The sequence below is a fragment of the Phoca vitulina genome, unplaced genomic scaffold (genome assembly GCF_004348235.1).
Source record: "Phoca vitulina isolate PV1807 unplaced genomic scaffold, GSC_HSeal_1.0 scaffold27, whole genome shotgun sequence".
NCBI classification, from domain to species: domain Eukaryota; kingdom Metazoa; phylum Chordata; class Mammalia; order Carnivora; family Phocidae; genus Phoca; species Phoca vitulina.
The window spans coordinates 886,060-912,745 of record NW_022589730.1 but is presented as its reverse complement, the minus strand read 5'-3'; the positions used below and the strand labels follow the sequence as shown (position 1 = coordinate 912,745).

The 26,686-nt window shown below is 42.6% G+C and overlaps 1 protein-coding gene across 5 annotated transcripts in view; it reads left to right on the top strand.

The window, feature by feature from the left end:
* Positions 1 to 26,686, top strand: part of ATP9B (ATPase phospholipid transporting 9B (putative)) — a 248,846-nt gene that overhangs the window by 81,546 nt on the left and 140,614 nt on the right. For 4 of the 5 annotated variants that reach the window (XM_032422696.1, XM_032422693.1, XM_032422698.1 and 1 more), the window contains 2 exons: positions 1,714 to 1,808; positions 21,116 to 21,196. In XM_032422696.1, the coding sequence (XP_032278587.1) occupies positions 1,714 to 1,808; positions 21,116 to 21,196 (176 nt within the window). The remainder of the gene's footprint in view (positions 1 to 1,713; positions 1,809 to 21,115; positions 21,197 to 26,686) is intronic. The other variant, XM_032422694.1, reaches the window with a different exon arrangement.

Sequence of the window (26,686 nt, the reverse complement as noted above, 5' to 3'; positions counted from 1 at the left end):
AATGCTTTCTTATAGGAACTGTTTCACCAGGTGACCAGACCGAATCCAAAGAGCAGATGCCTCTACTTTTACATTGTATTCTAGCTAAACGGTGGAAAGGAAAGATAGACTTCCTTCCACTTTCTTCAGCCTGTGCTGCGGTTATGAATGCGGGCTCTGAGCACAAAGGGCTGTTGGTATCAAAGCAGAGCAGAGCCTGGACGTGGTGCGTCTGGATGGCAGCCGGGCAGCATTGCTGAGGGTCCTTGGAGTGTGAGCTGGGCTCTGGGTGCAGGAACCAGGGTTACAGGACCTTAGGGGGAAGGGGAGATGGTTGCCTGCATCATGTGTGTTTAGTCAGTGACGTGCAGACCAGGGAGGGTGGGGACGGCCTGTAGATAAAAGGGACGTTGGAGACGGAATACCCAGAATGGACAAGGCTCAGCTGTAGTGTCCTGAGGATGTACGTTTGGGGGATAAACTCCAGATCAGAGCAAGGAAGTGCAGATGACAGTAGTGTTGGGGGGGGGGGGGGGGCGGGGCACACGCAGGATCTTCTCAGGGTCTCGCAGTTGTTTACAAGTTACTTGTCCTAAGTCACTAAGATGTACAGATGCTCTTAGCGCTTTCTGTACCTCGTTTATTTTATTAAGTCACTTGAATTCATTTGGTGATGCAACTAGTATTATTTTGTTTTATATGCTTGTTTTTAGGGATTGCTTTTTAAAAGTTTGATGTGATTTTCTTTTTTAATTATGTAAAACGTGTGATTTCCGAGTGAGCAGTATAAAACAGCCCCTTCCTACCTTCCTCCGTCTGCAGAGGTCGTCCCCATGTCCACACCTGCACGTTCCCTCCCTCTCCCACCTGGCTCTTCGGTGGAAGGTATTAGTCCATGAGCAGCATTTACACCTTGCTTTCCTCACGGAGCGATGTACATCCTGCACATCGTTAACAGTAAACATTGAGGTCTTTCTCTTTCTCCCTCCCTTTCCTTCATTCCTCCCTCCTCTTTCTCCTTCTCTCCCTCACTCTCCCCCTCCCTCCCTTCCTGGCTTGCTCCCTGTCTCCTGTCTGTGCCTGGTCTTCGAGCCTGTCTTTCTTACATGGCTGCTTGTACTCCCTTTTATTCATTGATTCTCACATTGTCTGTTCCCAGCCTTTTGTTACGATAAATAATGTTACAGGATCATTTTGTATGTATGTCACTTTGTGTTTTGCTGTTCTATCTTAGGATAGGTTCTGAGAAATGGTGTGATAGCATGGTCAAAGGGTGAATGGAGGTTTACTTTAATATTTTTTCATGTTTAAAATTTGATTGGGTTGTATGACAATAGATCTTACCTGGGTTTTGGCATTTTAGCTGTGCTTTTATTATTGAACATATGTTTTATGGTGGTACGTCAGATAATTTATTAGCAAAGTTACGGCACACTCTTGGATATTTTTGTGTATTTACTTATTATTTTATTATTAAAACATGAATTAAAGGTAGAAATGATCAAAGCAGTTTTTTTTAAATAAAGCCCTAATTAATAATAAGCCTCCGTAGGCAAGGACACGACATAGCAGGTAAGTGATTAGTTAGTGACCTGTACCTTCTCAGCACGCTTGTTTGTGAATCAAATAGATAAAGGCTTTTGAGGATTTTTGTGTCATTGCTGTATCCCCCTGTGCTGCACACTTGTGGTCTTCAAGCACCTGTAACTCTGTATCTTCTTGTCTCATTCCAAGGTTCGTGTTTTATTCGAACTGATCAGCTTGATGGTGAAACCGACTGGAAGCTGAAGGTGGCGGTGAGCTGCACACAGAGGCTGCCAGCCCTGGGGGTGAGCATTCCTGTAATTACAGCGCCATCTCACTTAGTGCGCGTTCCAGGCAGCAGATCCATTTCTGCATCTACCAGCTGACTTCTTGAATGCACGGGTTCCTAAAAATGATTCTTGTATTACTAACAAGGGGTGCTTGAAAATTACGCCAGAATAATTTCTCTGCTGTCTGGCACATGACTTGCTCTAGGTGTGGGTTTGCAGCGCTCCTGTTGGCCCGGGACTGTCGTCTTCTTTTCTCTTCTCTCGCCTTCCTTTCCCTTCTGGTTTTTATTTGTAAACCTCGCAGTTGAGTAATCTTTAAGATTGAGAACTTTTGGTGGGGTTAAATGAGTCCATAATTGAGTCCCTTTTTGCTAACTGACTTAGCTCTGTGGTAGGCTGGTGTCCATTAGTTTTGGCAGATTGTGGAACTCAGACGAAGTTAAGCCTCCTTTTGGAGACAGGCATGTCCCCTCTGCTTTACTTGGGACAGTAGAGAACCCTCTTCTGTTAGGAGGAGGGGCAGTGTTACTGTGTCTTGTGACCAAGAGAGAAGGAAGAGGACACCGTCAGGCACCTTGCCTGGTCTTTGCCCAGTGCCCCTTTGTTCCTGGGGAATAGGCAAGAGGTGGGATTAGAGAGAATAGTACTTACGGACTTCAGCATTTTCAACGATCTCTCACAAATGCTGAGAATCCACTAAGCTGGCACACATCTTTTTTTTTAACAAAGCCACGGTTGAGGCCATTTGGTGCTTGTGTTAGACGTTAGTATGTATTTGAATGAGAGGAGCTTCATTCTTCCTACATGATCTGCTGATATGCGGTGGAGAGTAAAGAAAACTTGAGGTGGTCTACGAGTGACCTTTGCCTCGAGCACTTGTTGGTAAAGGCAAGGGAACTTGGGTAGTATTATAGACTTGGTCGCTTTCCTGGCATTGGTTGGGTTTGGATAGGAGTAGCTATTTGCACTGCATATGACGTACAGTTAATTTACCATGAACAGCAGGAGCCTTCCTCAGTCGTGTGTACACTGGACCTTTCGGAAATTATATACGTTTGACATGTGCGAGACTGGGAAATATTTGGTTCTTTAGGAGTTTTTGGTTGTCTATGCTTTATGTGGTCCCTAGGTTGAAATTTATTCCTTTATATGTTTTGTGTATATCTTGCAAGACTTTCTGGTCACTAGTGAGCAGTTGCTGATTCTTTCTTTTGTCCATTTATTCATTGTCACATAACAATGTGGGTCATGTAATATGTCTGTCACAGCCTAACCCCCTGCCTTTCCTGCTCCTTTTTTTTTTCCCCCAACCCTTTAAAGATTAAAAAAAAATAAAACAACAACCATTCTTACCCCAAGGGTGATACAGAAGAGAGTGCAAGTTGTCAGATTTGAACCCCAGGTCTTGGTTTCCTAACCCCTGAGCTGGAGAATGACCCCTCTCGGCTCGTCAGCTAACCTTGTACACCTCTGTCATGGGTGGGAGCAAGTAGGCAACTCCTAGTTTTTGGCTTTTTTAAATATATAAACATTAAGAGGAGGCATGTAAATAGCAAGTCTTCCTTTTTCAGGTAAATTCTGAAAAGTAGAACAGGGGGTGTGTGAAGGAACACCTGTGATTTCAGCTTGTGGTAGGTCATCTCAGAAGAGTTGTGCCCAAACCCCTGTAACCAGCAGAATGTGATTATTGGTGAATGTGCTTCAAAACACTTAAAATAACTATTGAAGAAAAAAAATCTCTGATAGAGAAAATTTAGACCATTCATTGTTTTCATTTGTACCTCTTTGTTCTAGTATGGTTGAAATTTTCCACCACATGTTCGCTAGAAATTTGTATTTATTTGTTGGTTTGCCCTTCTCTTTTGCCCACTTTTGTATTGGTGTTTTCCAATTAAAAAATTATATATATGCTCATGTGGTATATAGTATTGAGTTGATAAAACGAGATCTATGCAAAGTATGTTCTGTTTTTAGTTGTTCTTCCTTAGACACAGAAGCAGTCCTGCATCTCCTGCACGTGTGTGGTCTCCCTCGTTCCTCAGGTCAGGAGTGGTTTCTGAGAATTGTCCAAACTACTGCTCTAGGTCAGTTTCTGAGCCCACCACTCGATGATTTGTTTTCAGTCTTACTTCTCAGTGTTCTGGCACAGTTTATTTAAATTCTGTAGGATATTATGTATAATTTATATGATGTGGGTTAGTACAACTTATTGATTGATTGATTGTGAATGAGGGAAAGCAGATTCTGTTGGACCAGCTGATGAAGGTAATAGTTGAGGTTGACATTGACTCTTTCTCACTAAGCAGCTGACCTTTGTCCACTTCACAGTGGACAGGAACGAGTGGGAAGCTAGTAAGTCAGGGATGTGTGGGGGAGTGTGCATGCAGAAACTGCCAAAGTGCTTTTCGGAGTGGCTGTACCATGAAGCACTGCCACCAACAGTGCATGAGGGCTCGAGTTTCTCCACAGCCTTGCTAATATTTGGTGGTGTCATTTTTTAATTTTAGTTGTCTCGGTAAGTGTGTGGTGATACCTCATTTTAGTTTGTGTTTCTATAATGGCTAGCAAGGCTGAACAGTTTTTGTTTTTTGTTTTTTGTTCTTAAGATTTTTATTTATTTGAGAGAGAGCAAGCAGGAGGGAGAGGGAGAGAGAATCAGAAGCAGACTACACGCTGAGTGCAGAGCCCAACACGGGGCTCAGTCCCACAACCTGAGATCATGACCTGAGCTGAAACCAAGAGTCGCGTGCTTCACCGACTGAGCTGCCCAGGCGCCCCCTGAACCGTGTTTCTTGTGCTTGTTTACCATCTGTGTATCCTCCTTGGTGAAATGTCTGTTCATGTCTTTTCAGTGGCTTTTGTGTAATTCCCTAGAATGCTCTCTGTACATGACCATGTCATGGGCAAGGAAGACAGTATAGCTCTTCCATGCAAGTGTGCATAGACGGCCTTCTCTTTCTTCTGCTTGCATATCACACCGGCTGCGATCTCTAATGCATTGTTGAACAGAAGTGGTGAAACCATTCATCCTGGTCTTCTTTCCAATCTTGGGGAACACGTAACCTTTTAACATCATGTGTGATGGTAGCGGTAGGTTATTTTTACAGGTTGAGGAAATTCTTTCTATTCCTAGTTTGCTGAGAGGCTTTATCATAAATGGGGATTGGATTTTTCAAAAGTTCTTCTGTGTTTATTGACATGATTGTATGATTTTTCTTTGTCATCTGTTAATAGGATGATCTGTATGGACTGATTGATTGTATCAATCTCATATTCCTGGGGTAAACCAAATCACATTTGTTCATGCTAAGTGTCCTCTTCATATATTGCAGTATTTGATTTATTAATATTTTGGGAAGGATTTTTGTGCCTGTATTCACGAGGAATATTGATTATGTTGCTTTTGTTTGTATTTGTCTGTTTTGTTTTTATTGTAACGCATTTGGTTTGTTACCTAGGGATGTGCTGGCCTCATAAAATGAGTCGGGAAGTCTTTTTGCCTCCTGTATTTGTTGAAGTAGTTGGTGTAAGATTGGTGTTATTTATTAATTTTTTTTACTATTGAACATATTCCCCTTGAAACTGTCTGAGTCACAAGTTTACTTTGTGGGAAAGTGTTTAATTGTGAATTGAATTTCTGAAGTAGATAGTAGAGTTAATCGGATTTTTTATTCATTGGAAATTTGTGTTTTTCAAAGAGTTTATTTCATGTAAGTTGCCAAATTTTATGGTATAAAATTCGTTATGTTCTTGTTTTTTAGTTTTTGTAGGATCCCCTCTTGCATCTTCAGTATTGGTAATTTATATCTCTTTTTTTTTTTTCTTGGACAGTCTCACGAGAGGTTAATTGACTTAGTCATTGCAAAGAACCTGTTTTTGGTGTCTTTGATAATCTTTATTGTTCGTTCATTTTCTGTTCTCTGTTCTGACATTTATTTCCTTTCCTTCATTCTAACTTAGTTTGTGTTCATTTTTCTTTTCTTTGTTAACTTTTAAAGCAGAAGTGAGACTCCTGATTTTTTTACCTTGTTCTTTTCTGTTATAAGCCCTGAGAGCTGTAACTCACCTAAGCATTACTTAACCTGTATCACATAAATTTTATACACTGTATTTTCATTATGTTTTTGTTAAAATATTTTCTAGTTCCTTTGTGATTTCTTCTCACCTTTCCTTTACTTGGAAACATTGCTTCCTTACCATGTGGTGGGGGATTTTCCTGACGTCCTTTGTAACTTAGCTGTTATTTAATTCTGTTATGTTCATGGGCCACGGCATGTCTTACGTCACAGGTTGGGACTTGTGACTCGGCTCGTGCTTTCTGTGGGTCAGTGCTCAGGCCTGTTTACAGAGTGCGTTCTGCTGTTCTGTGGGCAGCCTGGAAGTGTTCATTAGGTCAAGTCGATGGAAACTGTTGTTTAAATGTTGTGTATTTTTACTTACTTTCTACCATTTATTCTCTTAATTAATGAAAGAAGACTTTTAAGATACGCTCTTTCTCCTTTGGGTTCTGTCAGTTGTTGTCCTGTGTACCTCGTTAGGGTCCATGCACACTCAGAATTCTCATAGCCTGTTGATGAACTGAACTTCGCTCAGTATTTGTGGTGGTGGTCTTGGTTGTGACACCTACTTGGATGTTAATATAGTGATTCCAGCTTTCTTTTGATTGGTGTTTGCATCTTTTTCCACGCTTCTGTGTTTACTATGTCTATTTCTTCATATATGAAGTGGGTTTCTTGTTAGCATAACACAAGTAGATACTGCTTTTTTACTTATTCTGACAGTTGTTGCATTTTTAATGAGTACATTTACCATAATTATTAATAACGGTTGAATTAAAGGCGGTTATCTTGCTGTTTATTTTCTACTTATCTCTTTGTTCCTTTTTTCCACCTTTAGGTATTATTTTAAGATTTTTGTTTAATTACTATTATTGGCTGTAACCATTAGTTCTGTTTTGCAGTTGTTGTTCTTTGGTTTCCAATATGTGTTACTAACTTAGTATTATCTTTCTCCAAAGGGTAGTATACCATTTTGTATATAATTTAAGAAACTTGCGCGGTTTAGACTTCCATATCCTTCTTCTCATCTTTGGTGTTATTGTGTCATATATTTTACTTCTACATGTTATAAGCCACACATAGAATATATATATTTTTTCTTTAAAGCAGTCAAACATGTGGGGCACCTGGGTGGCTCAGTCAGTTAAGCATCGGACTCTTGATTTCAGCTCAGGTCATGATCTCAGGGTCGTGAGATTGAGCCCCGTGTCGGGCTCTGTGCTCATTGTGGAGTCTGCTTAAGATTCTCTCTTCCTCTCCCTCTGCCCCACCCCCACTAAAAATAAATAAATAAATCTTAAAAAAAAAAGTTGTCGAACGTGTTAAGAAGGTAATAAAAGAAATAAAAACCCTCTTTTCCACTTTTCCTGTACATTTGCACAGTTCCAGAGTCCTCTTCCCTGAATGTGGATCTAACTTTCAATGTAGTTTTCCTTCAAATCAAAGAACTTCTTTCAGTATGTCTTGTAGGAGAAGTCTGCTAGATTAACTGTGAAAGTTTTTGCTTGAAAAAGGTCTTTATTTCACCTTCATTTTTGGAAGAGGTTTTTCAAGTTTTTGTTTGACAGTTTTTCTTGTCTCTGCTTTGCCTTACAGCGTATGCTGTCTCCTCTTTACTGTCTCTCTCTTTCTATAGGCATTTTAAAGATTTTTTTTGTGATGACTTCTTTCAGGAATTGGTGTATGTGTCTTCATTTGTCTTGCTTAGAACGGTTTGTTGGGCTTCTCCGATCTGGAGGTTCTTGTGTTTTTTTTTTTTCCCCCATTTCAGAAACTTTTAGCCTTTATTTTTCATGCCTTTCTGCCCAACCCCCTCCATCTGAGACATCAACGACATGTGTGTTAGACCACTCATTTCCACAGGTCATTGAGGTCCCTTGCTCTTTACTTTCTGTGACTCGATTTGGTAGTTTCTGTTGCTCTCTTTTAATTCACTGATTTTATCTTCTGAAGTATCTAGTCTTCTCTTAAGATCATCCAGCAAATTTTTTATTCCAGATATTGTATTTTTAATATCTGGAAGTTCCATGTGGTTCTCTCATTTTCATTACTGTTTAAATACCTTTCTTTCCTTCTTGATGTGTTCATAGTTTCATTTAAATCTTTCAGCATTTTATAATACTTATTCTTCATCTGTTAATTCCGTTGTCTCTGTTATTTCTTGGTATGGTTCTAGTTTTTTTTTTTTAAAGATTTATTTTTTTGAGAGAGAGTGCGCATGCATGAGCAGGGGGAGGGGCAGAGGGAGAGGAAGAGAGAGAGGAAGAGAGAGAATCTCAAGCAGACTCCCCGCTGCGCGCACAGAGCCCAACATGCGACTCAATCTCAAGATCCTGAAATCACGACCTGAGCTGAAACCAAGAGTCAGACGCTTAACTGACTGCACCACCTAGGTTCCCAGTTTTTAAGTTTTTAATTATTCTCCTGTTACAGGTCACAATTTCCTGCTTCTTTGCATGTCTGGTAATTATTTTATTGGATGCTGGATATTCTAAGTGTTACATATTTTTTCTTTTTTCAAAACCATTGATTTTATTTTCTTAGTTTAGCAGCTTGTGAATAAACTTGATCTTCTCAAGGCTTGTGCTTAAACTTTATTGGGGTGGGCCTAGAGTCCCCTTTATTAGCGATGCTGGTGTAATCCTAGTACAAGGGCTTGATCTTTCCGGCACAACCTTGGAAATTCTTGGTTGTTCAAAGGTGCCTGTAACTGGCCGGTTGGGCCTGACCTGTCCCCCATTCTGTGTCATCTCTGAGGTTAGTTCAGGGTAGGGCTCTGTGGTTGCACTCGTCCTGGCCAGACCTCCTGTTTCCTACCCAGCTGTGTGGCGGCATCAGTAGACAGACTTGTGAGCGCAGCGCGGTAGCCTGCAGTCCCTTCCCCTTTGTTTCCCTTTCAGAGTCCTGCTCCCCAGAGCTCTGATCTCTGTCCCTAAATTTAGAAAGACTGCCGTTTGTGGCTTGGCTTCCCCCTCATCCTGTGGTATGGGAAATCCACTTCTGCAGGAAGCTGACCTCCCACAGCCTCCTATCTGTGTTGTCTTCTCCCAGGCGTCACAGGCCTGTGATGCTCTCAGAAGCACTGTGTCCATGTCTGAAAACAGCTGTTTCACATATTGTGTCCAGTTCCCCAGTGTTTTTGGTGGAAGGGCAAGTCTTATACCAGGTACAACAACATAGCTTATAGAAGCCTTTGATTAATATTTATTGAGAAATACCAATGTCTTGTGGACTAACCAATGTATGTGACATTTCAAATTATAATTAAAAGGTGGCTCATCAAGCATAATAATTTCAGACACCAAATTACTGGGTCTTTGTTTTCTGTGGACTTGGTTGTTGTGGGGACATCCCTGCCAGGAGGATACGGGCCCCGGAGCACACTCGTGTGCCGGCCATCCTCCTGCCTCACTTCCACTGTGTTTCAAGCTCACCAGTCCTTTGTCTTAGGACTCATTCTTGCAAAAAAGAAATGGAGATTAATTTTTTCCTGCTTATAATAGTAATATCATTGAAAATAACATATATGTCATAAAAAAGGTAATTTTACTTGTTAACGTTGGCTGCCATTCACACTTGGGTAACAGTTATTCCTGGCGGTGCTCCTTCTCCACCCTTCCCTCCACCGCGCACCTGCACGGCTGGATGATACTGTACACACTTTTTAACTATTCAACAGTACGCTGCCTAGTACTTGACAAATTATAACTTCAGTAACCAGCCTGGTATTTGTTAGTGAATATGAACGTTCACAGTTTTGACGTTTTATAGATGGTGTTAGAAATCTGAAGATAGACACAGTTGAAGGGTTTCGATTCTTTTGCCAGAACACTGCCGCAGCATGTGCATCTCCTGGTGGCCTGCCATCTTGCCCATGCGGTGACTATGACGTGTGTTTATATTGACACTTTTTTTAGTGAGGTTGAAGACACCTCTTACCTAAGAAAATCTGTTTCTTGTATTTTAGTTTCGTAAGTTTCTGTTTGTGGTGTCTGCCTGTTTTCCTGTTGTGTGTTTTCAGAGGTCTTTATGTGCACTTTGTTCATCATTTATCAGTCTCCCGTTTCTTTAAGTCTCGTCGGAGTGTTTCCTTTGATGGTTTCTTTTGTCCCGTGGAAGTCTGCCTGCTGGTGGCGGCCCAGGCCCCTGGCTGCCGTGGCGGCAGTGCTTCGGGGTGTCCTGGGGTGCACCGGGAACTGCGTGTGCTGTGGGTTAGACGTTCGGCACAGCTGTGTCCTGGGGGGCACCGGGAACTGCGTGTGCTGTGGGTTAGGTGTGTTTCAGGGCAAACAACTTGTAAAAATCAAGTGGTTACTGCCTTTGGTCCCGTGTTTAGAATGTTTCCACTCCATGATTATATTTTAAATGATTACTTTGAAAACAACCCCTGCTTTACAGTAAGATCTCCTACCCGTGTAGCATTTATTTTGAGTCAAGCTGTGAGTGGGGAATCAGACTTAAGGAAACATCTTGTTAGCCAAGCAGCACCACGCACTGAAGAGCTCACTGTTTTAGCAAAGATTTTTTTTTTTTTTTTTTTAAAGATTTTATTTATTTATTTGAGAGAGACAGAATGAGAGACAGAGAGCATGAGAGGGAGGAGGGTCAGAGGGAGAAGCAGACTCCCTGCCGAGCAGGGAGCCCGATGTGGGACTCGATCCCGGGACTCCAGGATCATGACCTGAGCCGAAGGCAGTCGCTCAACCAGCTGAGCCACCCAGGCGCCCTGTTTTAGCAAAGATTTAAGATCGCCCTCAGTTGGTCCCACCGTTCTCAACTGTCAGCATCAGCGCGTGAGTGCGCCTGTCTCCCTACCTTTGCCAGGTGTGTGTTGCTTCTGAACTTCTTGCCTTAGAATATCTTTTGCCATGTAAATATTTTAAATTTTATTTAGGTAATTATTTGTTTTCCTTTATGCTTATGGGTTTTTCGTTGTGATCAGACGGCTGTTCCCCTACCAATATTATCATCTTAACCACTTTAAGTGGTTTGTCAGTAGGAAATGAGAGGCTGGTCATTAGTATTTATGGTATTATAGTTACTGAAGCGTCCCTTGCACAGGGAGTCCCGGAGAAGGAAGGTTCATGACGTCACTACGTCTGTGCGGCTGCAGGACTGTCGGAGGAGTGAGTGTTGAGTGGGTTCTTTTGTATCCCATCGTGTGACGCAGGCCTAATGGTGCTGGAGCCCGCGAATTCACCCTCCGGTCCCCCCTTTCTCAGCTCTTCCCGAGACTCCCTCAGACTTTCTGTTTTTGTCTGCTTTTCTTCATGTGGCAGAATCAAGCTGTGCTGTCGCTGTATTACTTAGGACATCTAGCTTACAATTCTCATACTATTTGTGAAAATGGATTCGTGTTTATCACGAGATGCTCTTGCAGCCTATTGGCTTCCTGATGTGATTTGAGCCGACTCGGGGGTTGGTGCTACTGTTTCTCAGTTGTGTGTTTCTCCTCTGTGTCCTGTTTTTCTTTTTCTGGCGTACATTCTCAGTAAACCCTCCAGGATTTAGAGGGGTGGGGGAGATAAGGATGATGAATCATAGCGGACTGGGAAAGATTTCTGTTTGCTGTATGCACAGATGGGGGCCCCACCCTGAGTCTCCTTTGCAGGAATTCCAGCCTGTGGCGTGGACAGTTGGAAGTGCGTGCACTAGATAACCATTTGTAGTAGCTTTAATTTGCTAAGAGTGGTAGAAAGGAAAGTGCAAAGTTAAAACACTGTATTGGAAAGAATGTGTCTGAAAGAAAATCCCAAGCTCACAAACCAGTAAGTGTACTTGAGGTGACGATGGTAATGCAGAACTCTGGGAAAGCGCATCCACCCTGCGATGGAGGCCAGGGGTGGAACATCCTGCAGAGGAGGGGTGGCGGTGTCCCACAGTTTGGCTGTGCTGATGTCATCGACAGGTATGGGTGTGCAGGTGCACACAATTGTATACTTTTATTGCATGTAAGTTATGTCCTAGAAGAGTATTTAAAACCCCCACTCTGTTGTCATCTGTACCTTTGAGTGTCCTATTGGCCATGATCCACAGGAAGTGACATTTTATTATGCTCAATATTATAAGGATCTTTTCTTCATTTTTATTAGTGACAGATGTGTATAAATTTCAAAAAACAGTTACAGAGTTACAGTATACAATTCATGTAATGCTAATTTTTAAATTTTATGGTTGATATGATAGAGAGTTTGAGTAAGCATTTAGGTAAAGTAACTAGTAAATGAAAACATTTTAAGTTTTGATATGACCATAAAACCAAAAAGCAGTATATTCTAGAAAAAAGGAAGTTTAACTGAATTTCTGGTTCATTAATCAATTTAAGTTTTGTAGCTTCATATAATTTGGCACATATGGATAGATGTCATAGGGAAAAAAGCTCCAATATCATTATGGATTCAGGCACAGCAATTTGGTTTTCATTTAATAGCTTACTCTTCCCCTGTCACTCACTTTGACTTCTCTGTCTCTGATGTAATGGATTTGGGGATATTTGGTGTCCTTCCCTGTTTGTCGCATCATCAGTTGAGCATTGTGACACCAAGGAGTAAACCTGCAAACCTTAGACCTTTTCTTAAAGAACCGAGGATACCACCAAGAATACCCTCTCCGATTTTGTTGTATTCCCTGATCTCGTGATGTGATCCATTAAAGTTGGAAAAAGCCATTTGATAATAACTGTGCTGCAGACCCTGTGACGGCTGGCTCGGCTTCTCGTTGCCACACGGGCGGCTAGAAGGCATGCTTCTCCGGCACCCGTAGTTATTCGGGAAACGTGTCTCTGGCTTTTGTGATCAGGCAAATTTATTAACAACAATGAGGTCACAATAAATCATGACTTGCTGATTTATTTCAAAAGATCCATATAGCAGTAAACAATACCATTTACATTTAATTAGTTTTATTGAACGAAAGGCAATTTTGTTTGTAATGAACCACATGTTATGATTAAGGATGTATTTTAATGACCTTTAAGTAATGCGAACAAATGTTGCCCTTGACCTAATAGCAGAGGCTTTCCTACATTATTGAAAACTTCAGAATGATTTTTAAATTATCGTGAAAAGCCTCGAATGACATTCTCATTATTGTGCCATTATTCAGTCATTTGATGTCTAATATACTAGATGAAATGCATTCCTCTGAATGTTCATGTGCATGTAGAAATGAGGATTGTTGCTAGAATTGTTCTTTATTTCCATGTATCAAAAGGTAGTCTGTTATGCGAGAGCTTCATTTTTTGAAAAATACTTCGACAGGGTAATATTTAAATGATGAAGGGTTCTTAGACCTGCCTTATCCCAGAAGTCGTTTGCCTGCTTATTAAACATTCTCGTTGTATTTCCCTAAGTCCACAATTATTACACAATGTGTTTTTTCTTGTGTAAACCAGCTTGACTTAACTTGAAAATAACTTTTAATTAGTTAATGTGTACTCTATGAACTGCAATAGCAGACCCGCTGTGGTGAGCTACTGTGTTCACGCTTTATCCAGTGTAGCATCTCTGTTCTCTAGAAAATTGAAAATTCATCAGTGTGTGTTTTCCAGGCCCTGATCAAGGTGTGTGAATGAGCTTTCCCAAGTCAGATTCTCAAAGAATTTCTAGGGCAGGAATGGGGAGGAGGTCTCCTTCTGCCCTGTTGGCCTTCTCTGATGGCAGGGGCTGCCCTCAGTGTCACGGGCAGAGTGGCCGGTGCTGTGTGCTCAGTGGCCTCTGCGCCCTGGAGTCAGACTCAGTGAGTGAGTCTTGAACTCAGTAGTTCAAGGGTATTTCCCATGGAGAGGGCCGTTTTGGTCATATTCTGAGAGTAATTTTTGGAGGTTTAGTCATGAGTCTAATCCCTTCCTGTGATTTTGGAAGGACCTCACGCCACATATTAAATCCCTTTCTGCTCCTGAGATCTGGAGTGGTTTTTGTTTCCTGAACTGATGCACCACAAATTAGAAGAGAAGTTTTTTCCCCTCACTTGACAGCCCAGAGGTGGGTGGTCCGAGGCTGAGAAGGCAGCTGTGTGTGTCCTCATTGATAGGTGACTCTCACCTGTGTCCCACGTGACTGCTCCCCTCCTGCCATAGCGCGTCTCGTCATGTTCCACCCCACGCGGCGAGAGCTGGCTGGAGAGAATGCGGAGGGAGGGCTGCGTTCTGCAGCGGGGGCCAAACGCCATCGAAGGCCTGGGAGTCCTGTCTTTAACGGGAGCTGGGGAGGATGGTGGGATGTGGGATGTCTCTGCTGTACCGTTTCTTTGGTTTGTCTTCTGGTGAGTTTCTTTGATTTCCTCTCGTACTTCCTCCTGGGTGGTGCACACTAAAACTTTTCAGTTAGTTCTCCTGGAGGATTTTGCTGCCCTCAGAGCAGAATGCTCCCTCTGGGGTTGTTATGGTTGCCACTTTTATTAGAATCAGATCTTTCACACTTGTTCTCCCAGTAAGTCTAAGCCACTTGAAGATTTGTGTGCTCCCCACTCACCTAGATTAAAGTAGGAAATAAATGAAATGTAAACCGTGAAATACATGTTTTCTAGAAATGAAGGAAGCTGTATCATTTTTAGGCTGTTGCTTGTTTTCTGTGAAAGAATATTTTTTTTAAGTGATAGAGCATGATGTACAGCCCACCATTCGAGGCTCCCACGAACAGAGGAGATCAGACAAGCCTAGATAAATTGGGGTTTCCAGGAATAGAAGAGAATAAATACAAATCTCTAATATATTTTAAGAAATCTGAGGGGATATTACAGTCCAAACAGAAGCTATGAAAAAAGATCACATGGAAAGTAGACCTCTTAGAAAGACATGATTGCTGAAATAAAAACACGTAAATAGGACTGGAAGATGGATTGTTCTGCAACTCTGAGAACGTAGGCCAGAGATGGGAAGCATGCAAGGATGACTACCATTTCTAGCTCGGTCCTTAATACTACCTGTAATCACTTTATGTGTGTGTTTTCACTTGTGTTGAGGTCAAGTTGGGAGACAATGAATTGCACATAATTAAGCTGTACGCTTCAGTACAGCTCTGAAACCATCACCACAGATGAGATCGTCTGTAGCCCTTGTTACGTGTCTGTGACCACCTGCAGTCCTAGCACCAGTGGCCAGTGTTTTCAGTCTTCTCAGCTCTCCTGTGCTCCTCATACACCTGCCCTTAATCCCTTTCCTCTGCAAGGTAAGCTCATGTGAAGAGAGAAGGGCAGGTGTGTGATCCTCCTCGCATGAGCTTGCCTTACAGAGGAAAGGGATTATAGCAAGTGGAAATTCCTTCTATTTCCCACCAGTACATGAACCAGTGCTATGCATATTGGTATTTATTTTTCCTCCCTTTGACCTATTATGATGAAGAATGGTTCCTTCTTCTGTTGAAGGATAATTCTTCCACCGCTTTGGCCTAACACTGCTGTTTAGAGACCTTGGCAGCAAGACCACCCCCTGCCCTCTCTCTTCCTGACCCTCCCTCACAGGCTGTCTCCTCCACTGCGGCCCACAGCTCCAGTGTCTCAGACATTCCTTTCGCAGTTTTAGGTTAGTTGAATGTATTTAGAATTCTGTTTTACTTTATCTGTTGGCTTTTTAGCTGTACCTCTTCGCAGTTGCTAGAGATCATAATATGCATTTAACTAAAAGTGTGCTGTGAAAAGTTAAAATTGTGTCACTTGACATAAAATGTAAGAACCTTGTCATCGGATGGGTCCATTTACCCTACCTGTCCTTTATGCTGAAAACGTATTGTGCCCTTTCTGTACGCATGTACGTTTATATGCACTATGTCTGCATTTGAACTGTTCCAATGTTTTAGCTGTATTTTAAGGAAAAATTAAGTGGAAAAACAGGATTTATTATTTTTGTTCCTCACCATTCCTTCCTAAAGACTGAATTTGTACTGGATAATATTTCCCTTCAGCCTAAAGAATTTCTGTTAACATTTCTTGTAGTGTATGTCTGCTTATAGTGAAATTCTCATTCTTATTTATCTGAAAATATCTTTATTTCACTTGTTTTTGTGAAGGATATTTTTGCTGAATATTGAATTCTTGGATGACAGATGTGTTCCCCCCCATAGCACTCTATTTTGTTCCACTGTCTCCTGCTTCCATTATTTCTAATGAGAAATCAGTGTTGTTTTGATAGTTGTTCCCTGTGTGTAATACGTCGTTTCCTCTGGGTATTTTTGAGATTGCTCTTTGGTTTTTTAGCAGTGTTACTTTGGGTTTTCTTTTCTTTCTTTCTTTTTTTTTTTTTTTTTTAATTTTATTTATCTGTCTAGGGGTTTTCTAGGCTTCATGCATCTGTCTGGGCTGTCAACATATTTTGCATATTTTTAGTCATTATTTCTTCAAATAGTTTTCCTTCCCCATTCTTTTTCCACTCCTTCCAGGAACCCAATTATAAGCATGTTAGATCTCTTGATACCCTGTTAGTGGTACTGCAACCATATCCTTTCCTAAATCTTTTTTCTTTGTGTCTTCAGATTCATTATCTCTTGATCTTTCTTCAAGTTCACTGACTCTGTTCTTTCATCTCCAATCTCCTGTTAAGTTCATCTAATAAGTTTACTTCAGATACTGTATTTTTTTAATTCTAGAATTTCCATTTTGTTCTTTTTCCTTAAATATATATTTTTTTCTGTACTGTGGTTTCCCATTGTTTATTCTTTAGGAGAATATTTTCCTTTAATTCTTTGAGATGTTGAAACTGCTTTGAAATTCTCATTTCTTAATTCTGATATCTGGTCATCTCTGAATTAGCCTTTATTGATTGAATTCTTTCCTGAATATGGATCTTGTGTTCTTATGTCTTCATACATCTAGAAGTTTGGATGGTGTCTTCAGCATTTCTAATGATACATTATAGACACTCTGGATTGGCTTATGTTCTTCTGAAGAGTACTGTTTTTTGAATTTGATTTTGTTCTACTTGGTAGTTCACTGGGCTGAAGTCGAACTCTGAGCTCTATCTTCCCTGCAGTTGGGGTCTTTGTTCACTTCTTTCAGCTGGACTGCTAGAAAGCCACCCCGCATGTGGGGCATGTGGGGTCGGGGTGAGAGGATGCCAGAGTTAGGGCCCCTCCGAGGCACTCTCCCACCTCAGGTCTCCACGTCCCCCGTCGCTTCTCAGCTGCTGTGGTTACCCCCATCTTTGGCCTCTGGGTCTTCATGCCTTCAAGTCTGATTTTTCGAAGTGTGGAAGCCATGCTAAAACATTTGTTCTGAGGCAAAACCAAAATAAAACAGATAACAAAAAATGAAAACAAGAACTATAAAAATGGTAAACTCTCTGTTTTGAGGGACCTTCAAGACCACCCCCAGTTTTAATGATTACCTAGGAGGACCCCCCCAGGACTCAGCACATAGTCTTCCTCATGACCATGATTTATTCTAGCAAGAGGACACAGGGCACAGACAGCCGAGTGAAAGGCCCTGGGGTGAATCTGGAGGAAGCAAGGCGCACGGTTCCGGAGCGCCTCCCAGTGGACTCCCACAGGATGCGCTGTACACCCCCAGCAGCACGTTACGAGAACACAAGTGAGATGGTGCCTACCAAGGAAACACAGGAGAGACTCATGGAGGCATTCCTCTGTCTGGCACATGCCAAGGTGCCAGACTCCCAGAAGGAAGCATATGTTCGATATAAACCACGTTGCTTGAAAAAATTGTTCAGGCACAGTGAGTCTTTCTTATCTGGGAATGGTGGGAACGCTCCTGAAATCCACATCTCTAGACCTCACCCAAGGGCCAGCCTTGCTTGTGAGCAGGCCTTTCTCAAGTCTGCGTTCCTATTTCTGCACAGCCCACTGCCTTGGCCAAGGCGTCTTCACAGGAGAAGTGCTAGCAGTATTGTTGTTCTGGGACCTCACCCAGCCGGGTGAGACCGGTCTGCATGCCTGCTGCCAGGTCTGCCCTTTATAGGCCCTGGCCAGATCCCGTTAAAACAGTACCATTCACCTTTTACCACCATGTCCAAGTGAGAAATCCCAGGTGCCAGACGTGCTCTAGGCCCGGCAGCCCCTTTGAATCTCAGATGCCAATCACTGGCAGCAGGAGGGTTTCCTGCTGGACTGGAGAGCCTGCCGACAGTTGTGAGAAGCAGAGGTGCCCTCCTTCCTCTGCTCCTCCCCAGTGTTGTGCCACCAGGAGTCCTCACGTTGTCTTCCCAGACTTTCAGCTGAAAGGGTTTTATGCAAGAAGCACAAAACATTTGGGGCACCTGGGTGGCTCATTCGGTTGAGTGTCCAACTCTTGGTTTTGGCTCAGGTCATGAGATCGAGGGATCGAGGGACCTCAGGGTCATGAGATCGAGCCCCACGTCGGGCTCCATGCTTGGCGGTGAGTCCTCTTGAGATTCTTTCTCTGCCTCTCCCCCCACCCCTGCTCATTCTTTCTCTTGCTCTCTCTCAAATAAATCTTTAAAAAAAAAAAAACACAAAGCACTTTTTACATGAAATTATTTTTTTCTTTAGAGAAAGAGAGAGAGTGTGTGTGGGGGGTGGGGGGAGAGGGGCAGAGGGAGAAGGAGAGAGAATCTTAAGCAGGCTCATGACCCTGAGATCATGACCTGAGCCGAAATCAAGAGTCAGGCTCTTAAGAGACTGAGCCACCCAGGTTCCCCATACAGGAAAATATTTTTATACAACTTAATCCTGAAGACACACCATGTTTAGGAATTGGTCAAGAGGAAATCTGAATCTTCAAACCATTTCAGAATGGCTTTACATACCCCACCACTGCTTTTGTCCCCATCATTTATCTGGGGAATGGCCCACAAGAGATCATGTACTTTCTGGGGTAGCGGCACTTACTAATCAAACTACCTTACTCTAAGGTGCATACAGGGGGGAGGTGAGGGAAGTGGGTTCAGGCTCGTGGTCCACTGTTGCAAACTGCAGCTGATCTGGAATGCCAACTATAAGTTAACAGCAACCAGACACTCCCGAGACAGATGGGACTGTGGAGGGGTCACCAGGATGGGATGGGCCTCCCTCTTGCAGCTTTGGGGTCACAAGTTGGTACCCCTAGCATCTTGATTTCATATGGCCCATCAGAGCATGGGCCCTTGATTGTGGGCAGCTCAGGTAAACCAGATGGCCCAGCCAGCATCCGGGTTGTTTCAATGGTTAATTTCCCTCCAGGGGGTGTGAGTCTTGCACCTGTTGCAGGCCCCAGCTCTGTTTGTGAGCCTGTTCCTGCACTCAGCTTGGCGCTGATCCTGCCGTGCTTGAAACAGCCCTGGTAGACCACACAGGGTCCAGCTTAGAGTCAGGTGCAGGCATCTGGGGTCTGTGAGCCCAGGGTTCCGGATGATGTGACCCTCAGGCCATGCTGTGAGAGCTGTGCGAAGGCGCAGCATCAGCCCTGCTCCACGGAGGGCTTGAGGGGACGGCGGAGATGGGGGGAGGGGCGCCTGTTTCTCAGGACACATTGGGAAGCCCACCCTGTTCAGACATCAGCTTGGCCGTCCATCCACAGCTTTTACCTTGCTGTGCAGTGAGCTTGAGTCTGACGAGTTCTTGTGTGAGTGGCTAGTTTTCTCTTTTTCCATTAGTTTTTTCAGTAGTCACTAGATTGTTGTATCAAACCTGCATTTGTATTACAGAATTTACCTTAAACTTAGAAGTCTCTTTTCACTTTCCAGTTGAGCGCCTTCAGTTATCTTCAGGTGTACGTGATGCCCGTTGTTAATGTGTAGATTACTAATGAAACGGAAAAGGAATCCTAGTCTTCCTTCAGAGAGCAGCACATGGGCCAGGGCACTGTGGCTTTTCAGGGTCCTGAGGGCAGGCAGGCAGGCAGCAGCCCTGGCGAGGAGCATGGGGACACAGCGGGCTGGGGTTCTTTACCTCCTCGCTGATGCGGGTCTTGTTTAAATTTCAGGCCTGTAATAAGGACAGATTTCTTAAACTTCTGTATAGCATTGTACTTGTCCAGCTTTCTGATAGCCAATTAAGAATATATTTTTTAAAAACAACTGAAATACCAAGAACTAAAAGACTTCTAATAGTTTACTCTGAAAGGCTCCAGTATAATCTCCATTCGTGGATGTAACTCACCCACTTAGAATATTATTTGTGTCCACATGAATCAGTTTGAAAAATACGGGAGCATATTTAGATTATAACAAATTTAGTAGGTCACTCTACATCCACATGATCATTTGCATCCTCCCTGCGTGAACTCAGGTATGCTTCCTACCTGTGTGCTTTGGAGTTTTGTCTCCAAATGTCAGTTACACGCTGGTCACGCTGGGACATGTGGGATCACCACACAGAAGACATGGGAAGTCACTCGCCCGTGGGCTGTCCAGTAGGCAGTAAGTACAGTCAGAATCCCGTGTGGGTGTTGTGGTTAAAGTCCATACAGGCAAGGAACTTTTCGGTATTATAAATTTCTTTGTGATCTCCTGGTAAAAATAATCATGCACCATTAAAAAAGTAAAATTTGTTATCAATACATTTTCACCTATTATAACATTATTTTAATAAAATTATATAGAGTTTTAAAAACTAAAATTTCTAAATCAGCAGATGTACTTTTATAAATTGTCTTAAAATAAGGTGCTTCAGTGTCATGTCTGGAGACTTACTGTTTAAGCATTTACCTGTTGCCCGTGAGTGGGGTAACCTAAACCACTTTTCTTCTACTTCAGAGCTAGTTCTGGGAAAGTTGCTGTGATGTGTGAATAGTTAAAGCCTTCCTGTACAATTTTATAAATATAGATCATGGGGATGTGCTTCAGGCACATGGGAGAAATGCAGTATGTTTTATAGCTTCAAGGAAGTCAGTTGTTTATGGCAAATGCAGTAGCTGTTAGAAGAAAAACATGGAAGTAAATTTAGGAATTTGGTAAATTGTTTTATAGAACTTATGCGGAATTGTGAGGATTACTTAAATCCCACTAAATTCTTGGGTACCCATGTAACTTCTGAATACTCATACACAGTATGGCAGAACTCCACGAAGTGTATTTCCACCTTTAAACTTGGAATCTGGGACAGCCCCAGGCAGCATGGAGCTTTTGAGCAGCTCCCAGGTGCACCTATTGTTAAGCAGCAGTCTGTTAGAACCAAGAGAAATTGCCACACCTCTGTTGAGCTTAAAAATTATTTCCCTTAGTTCTCCTCCATCCTAACATAGTGTTGGCACACAAAATATAGGAAAACCAACCATCACTTTTGGTAAATAACGTATGAAAAATATTAGTTGGTGATTGAAAAATTTCCAAGTAATTTTGTGTAATTATAATGTAATTAATTCAGATATTCTGTATTCCAGGACCTTTTTTCAATCAGTGCTTATGTTTATGCTCAGAAGCCACAACTGGATATTCATAGTTTTGAAGGCACATTTACCAGGGTAAGTTAAATCTTTTGTTAAATACAAATATATTCATTGTGTATATAAGTTAAAAACAGCAAACCTTAACTTTGAATAAATGAAAACAGAAGCTTTGAACGGAAAAGGGAAAGCCTAGAGAATGTTTCAGGTTCTTAAATTTTCCCACATCCAGTCTCTGTGGGATACACTCAGTACAGTGTTTTTGTTTAGCATATTCACCCTGGAGAAGGTCCTTCTCCCTGAAAATACTAGGAGTCAGTAAGATGGAGTACTTTCACTAGTTCAGTGTGAGTTTGGATAGGATTTAATACACTGTGGTGTCCACAGTGTTTCCTGGTTCGTACTGACTGGATGGCTGTGCCTCTGCTCACGTACACGTGTGTGCTTCATCTGATTCTTCGCACGATCGTGGGACTTGAAGTCCCTTCTCCCCGATGACTCTCCGATCAGATTTGGAGGACTCAGTAACTTTTGATTTTAACAGCTGATATTATAAATGCTTTATAATACTTAAGGGGTTTTTGGGGGCACCCGGGTGGCTCAGTCGGTTGAGCATCTGCCTTTGGCTCAGGTCATCATCCCGGGGTCCTAGGATCGAGCCCCACGTCAGGCTCCCTGCTCCGCGGGAAGCCTGCTTCTCCCTCTCCCACTCCCCCTGCTTGTGTTCCCTCTCTCGCTGTGTCTCTCCCTGTCAAATAAGTAAATAAAATTTTAAAGAAAAAATAAGAAGGGCGCCTGGGTGGCTCAGTCGTTAAGCGTCTGCCTTTGGCTCAGGTCATCATCCCGGGGTCCTGGGATCGGGCCCTGCGTCGGGCTCCCTGCTCAGCGGGAAGCCTGCTTCTCCCTCTCCCACCCCCCCTGCTTGTGTTCCCTCTCTCGCTGTCTCTCTGTCAAATAAATAAATAAAATCTTTAAAAAAAAAAAAATATATATATATATATATAATACTTAAGGGGTTTTAGTATATGACTATAGTTTACTTTTAATTGCTGCAGATTTCTGTTGGTATAGTCTGCTTCGTTTCCCTCTTATTCACATACCAGGATTAGTGAGCTGTTGTCATCATTTGAGAAAGCACTTGCTAATGCCAGATAATGAGGAAATTATGGGGATGTAAAAATGAGGATGCCTGTGGAGGAGATAGTCATTGGCCATTACTTTGTAACTTTATTTTTACGAGTGCTTCAGTAACAGTATGTTCAAGGTGTTCATGGAAACAGATGAGGGAGATGAGGCAGTGTATAATGAGGTCTGGAGAGAAAACCAAGATCTTCATGTGTTTTTGTAAAAATATTTATGAAAAAAGCATCTTCTAATTAAAGACAATTTAGCATATTTGAGAAAAAGCCTTTCCAAAGGGCTTCCTTAGTACAGTAAGAGTTATTAACTTAGGGGGCGCCTGGGGGGCTCAGTCAGTTGAGTGTCTGCTTTTGGCTCAGGCTATGATCCCAGGGTCCTGGGATTGAGCCTCACATCAGGCTCCGCTTCTCCTTCTGCCTCTGCCGCTCCCCCTGCTTGTGCGCTCTCAAATCTTTCTTCTGTCAAAAAAAGGATAAAATCTTAAAAAAAAAAAAAAAAAAAAGTTATTAACTTAGCCACTATTAATATTTTGGAATATTATTTGCTTACTTCCTTTCTGTTTCACAGATTGATATTGCTTATCACTTGCTAAGAGTTGGAAATGTCTGCTAGACAATGTGTGGAATCCCCCTGAAGTCAGTGCGAGGGCGCAAGAGTTTGGCTGAACACAGCCAGGCTGCAAAGCGCAGTTCACACAGTGCGTGCCTGAGCACGGGACAGTGCGTGACCTGTGTGCGTGGCTGAGCATGTGAGACTTATGTGAGTGAGCGTGCAGGTGTGGGGGAGGGGTAGCCAGGCTCCTTCCTGAAGGTCTCGTCAGAAGAAGGAAGAAGCCATTTAAGGATTTTCAGCTTAGAAGAGAGATTGTAATATTGGTGTATGTAAAAGAGTCCTCTAGACTTCCGGTTTGCTTGGGATGAAGGCAGTCACCTGAATTTGCTCCCGTCCCCACTGCGTCCCCAAACCATACCGGTCAGGTGCAGGTAGCTTGGGCTGCCTGTAGCTCGTGCACGCAGCACACAGGGGAGAAAGGAAACACTGTGAGCTCCAGTTTCTGTAGGGAGGAGAAGTACCCCACATGGCACAGTCAGCTCCAGAGCCAGGACAGGGCACAAGGATTTTCTCTCGGGATTTGGATCTGATGGAGGCTTTGGAGTTCTCTGAACTTATATTTATCTCGTGTGAGTTACTGCACGTTCTTGATGGGAACAGTCCAGCTGCCTGGGCTTTCGTGGCCTCCATTTGGTGTTTCTAACAAGATTTTATTTCACTCCTTTTAAATACATTCATAGTGAATTCTGGATTATTTTAGGAGAAAAAGCTTTATTTTTTGTGTACGTCTTTCAAAAAGGACGAAAGGAAAAACCATGCTGAATAACTGGTTTTCTAACTAGAAAGTGGAAATCATCAGTATTAAGTGAGCATTTAAAGAAGTGACATCTGCATATATTCCTTTTCTAGAGGATGAACTACAAAGGAGAGCGTACATATTGTAGATCAGCCTAAGTAAGTAAATAAGAATCAGAGCAAATTAATTCAGGTGTCCTGTGGCAATACATGTATTATGTGTTCTGTTGCCTGAGCAGCGTCTAACTATGCACATTGTGAATAATGTCTGCTTCTGCTTACCCTATAATGTCAGGATAACCTCAGCTGCTCATTATATGACATTCCGAGTAATATAAATGATTCATATTATTATTATTGATAGAATTGATTTGCTTATTGTTCAGGACCTAGCACTTCTCCCTGAAGTTTAGAGTTTAAAACTAGCCACTTTGAAACATTATCAGTGTTCTAGGCCTTTAACATCGCCTTCCCATTTAATGTTCTTTATATGCACTTTCTGCTGTCATTTCTTCTGCAAACCATAGCACACTCATCATTGTTCAGGTCTTTTCCAATCAAAATACTCCCTTTCTAAAAAGCAGATCTCTATTGTTTGTTAAGAGGGGTGCACTATTGTGAAAACAGCTTCACATGGTGACATTTTGCTTTCTCCCTCCCCAGAGCAGATTTCATCTTTGCAAACTGTGTAACATTAAGGAGAAGGAAACCCAGAGACAGAGTTACTTAGAGATAATTTCTTTCCCATCTTCCCAATCTTTATTCTGTACTATATGAGATTGGTAAAGAGCTATCTTTTACAATAATTTTCTTAATATTAGAAAAAGTTTAATGTTTAAAGTCCATCATTGTTATTACAGAATTGAAAAGAAACTGCATAGATACTGTGTGTTCTTCAATACATAATTGTGCTAGAAATAGACAAAATGAATTCACATGATTAAATAGTTGTAGAAAAGTAATGGGAGAACCAACTTAAGTTTCTAAAATGAAATTGTATTGAACCTTTTACTTGCAGTTTAGAAAGCCTTATAATAATAGAAAGACTTATAAAATTTACTATTTTAAAATATTTTATTTATTTTACAGAATGAGCGAGAGAGAGAGAGCACAAGTGGGGTGGTGGGGGGAAGAGCAGAAGGAGAGGGAAAGAACCTCAAGCAGACTCCCTGCTGAGTGCAGAGCCTGACACAGGGCTTGATCTCACGGCTCTGAGATCATGACCTGAGCTGAAATCAAGAGTCGGATGCTTAATCGACTGGGCCACCCAGCTGCCCCATGTATATTTTTTAATGCCTTATTTTCTTGGAGTTTGACAGTGGGAAAATGTTGTACTAAAGGATATGTGTGCATTAATGTTTAGATGTCCATATGTAGGGACCCCTAGGAAGAGTTTCAAACTCATAAAATTGTACTCATTTGTACTTTTGTGGTCACGTGATGATGGGCAGCTGCAGGCTGGTTGGCCTAAGGGAGTGCTTCAGCTTAGAACAACAGCCGACGGCTGGCTTCCCGCGCAGTGCAAAGACAAGGGGCGCTGGAAAGTAGAGGGGGAGCTCCACGTGTTTCTACTCTTTGATTTCTTCAGTTACTGGGCAAATATGGGTGCCTACTCTGTGCTTGGTGCTCGGAAGATCCAGGTCAACACCACAGTTACATAGCTCACAGTCTGGGTCCGGGGGAGAGAAGCATGGAAATTGCCACGATACATGAAAATAATTCAGAGTTCACATTAGAGAATCATTTTATTTGTTTCGTACTTTAAATGATAAGTGTGTGAGTCAACAACTGGCAGGTTTTATCCAAATTATATACTCCGTTTGCTAGGTTGTGGCTGTACCTCCTAGATTAACATATAATTGAAAGGTGAGCCATGTGGACCGTATTTGGGAAATGGGAGCGGGTCTGCACAGGTGGTTCTCTGTCCAACAGTGTCTGTCAGGGTTGGGTTCTAAGACCGTCTCTCAGTGGATCAGAAATTGGACATGTTGGTTCAGCTGTAAATAAATTCAAGTACAAAACAGTTGAGCGGAGAGGCCACGTACTTCTCTTTTGAATGTTGATGCTCTGTTCTGTAAAATCATAAAAGTCAAAGGGAAACTCCGTCTTCTTGAGCATTTATTGCTCGGGTGATTGTTACCTCTGCTCTGAAGAGCTGCTTTGGTTATAAACAGAGGCCCAAGCGGCAGCTGCCTTGCCTGGCCTTCCCCGTGGGGGACTGGAGCGCACGGCGCAGTACTTGAATACCGCTCTGTGCGGTGAAGACGCCCTGACGCTGCGCCGGCTGCCGTGCGGGAGCTCCGTCGGGGGCCGGCTGTGTCTGAACGTTTGGGAGCCCGTGGTCACCATTGCTGGGAAGCCGTGTAAACTGAAGTGGTTACAAGTGCTCTGGAGTGTGACAGGCTTCTGACAGAAACACTAGTGTTACTCTTCTGACTCTTCAGGTTGTTTCCCAGAAACACATTTTTAGTGGGATAGTGGAAGCCTAATGTTTTTTCTTCTTAAAGAATACTTTTCCATAGTATTTTGTATATTGATGCCGTTATGTAATTATCAGTAGGTTTTTCCAGCTACACCTACTAAATGCAGCGAAGTGTAGAACAGATTTTCCTTGACAAACTGTATTTGAAGAAGTAACTTCAGAGCGACTGTGAGATGAAAAGGAAAGCGTGTGTGTGTCCAGAAGCAGAGCTTCGGCCGTGCGCGGGGCCGTGGTCCACAGATCCCTTGCATCAAGGGCCGTCTGTGGAGCTCCTGGATTTTAAGACCCAGTTTAAGAACTGATATTTAGAAGACTTCCTTCTCTTTTCTGTTCTTTGCTGCCGTTGCACTCCTGCCCGTCCGTGTGTGTGCCGCTGGCCCACTGCCTGTCACTGTGTGTGTCCGTTCTTGGCTCTTGCACTAGGACCAGGGACAACTGCGGTGAAAGGCGGTCTCAGCTGTCCTCCTGGCCCCCGCCTCTAACACGGGCTGTGGGCTCTGCTTAGGTACCGAGTGCCTGTTGGGAAGAGTAGAATGAACTCTCCTCTTCCCACAGGACGTACCTGAGGCACAGTTCCGTTACATACCCCTCTCTATTCT